Source organism: Merops nubicus, unplaced genomic scaffold (assembly GCF_000691845.1).
Source record: "Merops nubicus isolate BGI_N331 unplaced genomic scaffold, ASM69184v1 scaffold32373, whole genome shotgun sequence".
Taxonomy (NCBI): Eukaryota; Metazoa; Chordata; class Aves; order Coraciiformes; family Meropidae; genus Merops; species Merops nubicus.
Genome location: NW_008601485.1, coordinates 1 through 4,021, shown reverse-complemented (window position 1 = coordinate 4,021; position 4,021 = coordinate 1). Strand labels below are relative to the sequence as shown.

At 62.9% G+C, this 4,021-nt stretch overlaps 1 protein-coding gene across 1 annotated transcript; it reads right to left on the bottom strand.

Moving 5' to 3' along the window:
* Positions 1 to 1,967: 1,967 nt before the first annotated feature.
* On the bottom strand, positions 1,968 to 4,018 carry LOC103770737 (phosphatidylinositol 4,5-bisphosphate 5-phosphatase A-like; the record flags this gene model as incomplete). The annotated part of the gene is made up of 5 exons (XM_008938009.1): positions 1,968 to 2,588; positions 2,716 to 2,820; positions 2,964 to 3,056; positions 3,472 to 3,609; positions 3,860 to 4,018. Coding segments are annotated over 5 exons (1,116 nt in total), but the record flags the coding sequence as incomplete, so codon positions are not given.
* Between the last annotated feature and the right edge of the window lie 3 nt (positions 4,019 to 4,021).

Below are 4,021 nucleotides of genomic sequence, written 5' to 3'. Positions count from 1 at the left end.
TGAAGATGGCAGCCTCAGATCCAGCCTGGCCGCTGCACAGCGCAGAACTGCCCCTGTGCCTGCTGGGGGGGCAGCGGGGTGAATTGGTGCTGGGGTCAGAGCAGGCACTTCAGCTGGCCTGTCCCGAGGCTTCAGCCCCTTGGGGTCATGTGCTGGGGATGCCCCTCACCGCCCCACTGCCCTACAGGCGTGGGCAGGTTGTGCTGTGGATAAGTGCAAGCACCAGATTGCACCCCACGAGGTGAAACACCAGCTGCACAACGTGGATACCCAGGTGCTCTTCCACTGCACTCGCAGTGGCCGCTGTGTGTCCAGGGCCTTCCCACCACCACAGAGCACTGCCTGTGATAGTTTGGGGTCAGATGAAGTGGAACCTGGTGGGGTGCCCGCCCTGGCCAGCAGCCACTGACCACTACCCTCCTGTGGCTGCAGGCTGGCAAGGTTCCCAGGCAGGGTGGAAGACCTGGGGGTGGCCATCCTCCCTGACAGCATTGCCACAGACCGCTTTGTTCTAGAGCTGCCCACTGACCGCAGCCTAGGCCAGGGGTCACAGCACAAGCAAGTGTGGAGGGTCAAGGGAATAGGACCTGCATGGGGTCTCCTACTCTGTGTGAGCAGGAGAGGGGCCCTGGTGGGGCTGGGTGCTGCCCCCCAGGCTTGGCATGAAGCTGGCATTGTGCTACGCCCTGCTCTGCTGTGCCATGGTGGGGCTGGGGTGGAAGGTGACGGCTGTCAGTGCCACAGCGTTATGTCAATGCTCACAGCTTTGCTTCTCCCACAGCTGTATCACAGTGACCTGGGTGGTGCTAGTAGCTGCACAGCCTCCTCAGCATGTGACCTACCAGGCCAAGCATCGGGACTGGAGGACGTGGAACAGCGGTGGCACACTCTGTGAGCAATGCCTAGGGCTGGCCTTGGAGCAAAAGCCAGGTGCTCAGCAACATGTGGTGCCCTGACGATGCCCGAGAGGCACTGCCTCACTGCAGGGAGGGAAATGTGCTGTACAGCAGCCGGGGAGTGGAGCTACTTGATTTCTGGTCCTTGAGACAGAAGATGGCACTGAGCTCAGCTGCTGGCATGACTGCATGGGGCTGGGGGGCCACAGCTGAAGCAAGGGCAGGCAGAGGGACTGAGAAGCCTCCCAAGGAGCTGCGGCTGCCACCCATGAGCATCAAAACAAAGGAACAGGAGGGCTTGGGAGAGCACAGTGTTTCTTCCCAGTTGTGCACTGGGGTGGGAGGGGCCACTCCTGGACTTGTTCTCCTTCAGCTGGGGGGCCTGAGCAGGGTGGTGTGATCCCAACACCCTTTCAGAGGCAGGGTGGGCTGGAGCCTGTGCCATGTCCAAGCCCTGGAGGAAGGTGGGGGCAGGGCCCTGCCCCAGTCAGGGGTCAGACCCTGCATGTGGCAGAGGATAAATAAAGGGTGGTCAGTGTGGTGTGTGGTGCTGGGGCTGAGCCTGAGGGCCCCAGCCCAGGAGCTGATTTTGCCTACCTGCAGTAAGCACAGTGCACTGGAGCAGGCAGGAAGGTTTATTTTATCACTTGCACTACACCCAAGGCTGAGGCAGGGTGGTAGCAGCAGGGAAGGAGCAAGTTTTGATCTCAGGGGTACCCTAGGGTGGTCCTTGCTCTGTGCCCATCACCACTGCTGCCAGAGCCCTGGCCTCCTGTCCCACGTCGGGTGTAAGGCCAACACTCCTCCCATACAACTCAAGGGTCTCACACTGAATTTCAGGAGGGGCTTCCCCCTGCTAGCCTAGCCCTGCCTTCCCCTGTGCCACCTCCCAGTCCTGCCTGGCCCAGGGCAGCAGCTCAGACCCCAGGGAGCAGGGGGAGGCCCCTGCCTGCTCAGCACACAAGAAGGGTGAGGAATCACCACAATAAATAAGGGAGAGGGACATCTGGGCAGGAAGAAGAGGAGAGCACACAGCAAGCACGCTATGGGGAAGAGGCGGGGAGTGCTGTGTCAGCGGCCCAGGGGACAGCTCTGGCTGTCCAGCTCCTGGGGGCTGCCCCCCTCCCTCGGGGCACTGCTGCAGCCTGGGGGGCTAGTGGGGCTCATCCTCCAGCAGGGATAGCCCTGATCCCTGCTCTCCCTCTGCCGGCCCAGGGCCTGGTCGATGGTCTCCAGGCGGAGCGCAGGCAGCAGGCCCAGGTTCCGGGGGTCAGCCCTGGCCAGCGGGGTGTCGGCAGAGGCACGCCGGGGGCCACCCTGCTCCCACACAGTCTGGTAGAAGGAGCTGCCCTCAGGGCTGTTGGCCGCCCACCCAGGCTCCTTGGCTTTGGCTCCGCAGCAGCCCAGCTCCTCCTGGGGCAGGTGGATGGCAGGGATGTCCCCCGGGAGGCCGCGGCGGCTCTGGGGCGAGGGGCTGCGTCTCGTACCCCTGTCCCGGCTTGATGGCCGCAGGATGAGGCCCTGGAACTTGGCCAGACTGGGGCTTCGGCTCCGGTGCCGTTTCATCTTGCCCGGGCTGGGGCTACGGGATTTGGGGGCCAGAAGGACAAGCGTGCTGTCATCCTCCTCTTCTGAGCTGCTGCCCGAGCTGTCCGTGGGGCTGCTGCCTTCCTCTGACCTGGGCAGGGAGATCTGTGCCCCTGCATCAGCGCCACTGGCTGATCTACAGAGGGGGCTGTGGAGCACCACAGCCGCTGGCTGCCTCCTGCCAAGCACCCCCCACTCACTCCCCCCACCCTTGCCTCTTGGCCGTGCTGACCTGGAAAGGCTCAGTCACACCAGCGATGCTGCTGGAGGTGTTGCTGTAGTATCCAAGGATGTACTCGCCCTTCCCCTTGGGTAGGGCCTCCTCTGAGAACATCACCTGCAGCCCAGAGACAGATGGTGAGCACCAGGGCCAGGTATAGGCTTGTCCCCTCCCACATCCAGCCCCAGCTGAGAGCAGAGATCCCCACACTGATGCAGTGGGTCTGTCTCCCTGTGACAGGGCACACTTGCCCAGCTCACCTGTGCACACAGCTGCTTCTCCAGGCAGCGCTCTCCGTCATCACTCCTGGCCCAGATGTAGGACACATAGTCCTTAGGGTGCCGAAAGCCCACCTGAGTGCAGGCACATGGCAAAACACAGGTGAGTGGGGGAACAGAGGCACTACCCAGCACCATCGCTCATGCCTTTACTCTGCTCTCACTCAGCCCCCTCTCCTTGCACAGGGAAATCAAGAGCTGCCTCACACCCACCCAGCCGTGCCCCAGACCCCCAGGAGTGCCAGGCTTTGGGCCCTGTGGCCCCCACAGAGTCTCAGGGAAAAGGAACTGCTGGATCTGAGCCTCCTGAAGCAGGGAGCTTCCTGGGGTCAGCCCTGGCCAGGGCAGCATCAGCTCAACACCAGGACTTTCCAGGGGAAAGGAGAGCACAGAGCCAGTGTCTGCTGGTGGGGGGTAGCTCGGAAGGGATGCCACACTGCTGTGCAGTGCTCCCCATTCCCTCCAGCCCCAGCAGCCCCCGAGCCCCTACCCGGTAGAGTCCTATCCAGTCCCAGGAGCTCCGGTGGAAGCCAGCAGCCATCTTGTACCTGACAACCGCTTGTTCAGGCCTGCTCCATTCATCAGCCACATAGATCTCAACTGGGGGCTTGTCTGCCTTGGAAGCAAACTGCCAAGGACACACACATGGTGAGCAAGGGCACACCAGAGAGAGCTGCCCCTGCTGCCCCGGTCAGCCATCTAGGGCCGAGTCCTCGTGCGCACACCACCAGCAGCCCTCAGCCACAGCAGCGAGACAACTGAGCTTGCAAAAAAAAAAAAAAACACCACCCCAAAAAGCCCCGCACCCTGCTGCACACACCAGCGGGGTGCTCACCCCTGCGTCCCCCGCCTGCAGCCAGGCCCTGGACGGGGCTCACCTGCACTGCGAAGATGGCAGCCACCGGCTTGTGGTCGCTGACCGTGTACTCCATATGGCTGCAGTAGCAGAGCTGGCTCACCGACAGCACGCCCCGGCTGGGCCGGCGCCCGCCCGCGCCAGGCCCAACGCTGCCAGGCTTTATCTTCCAGAGGATGCGGTC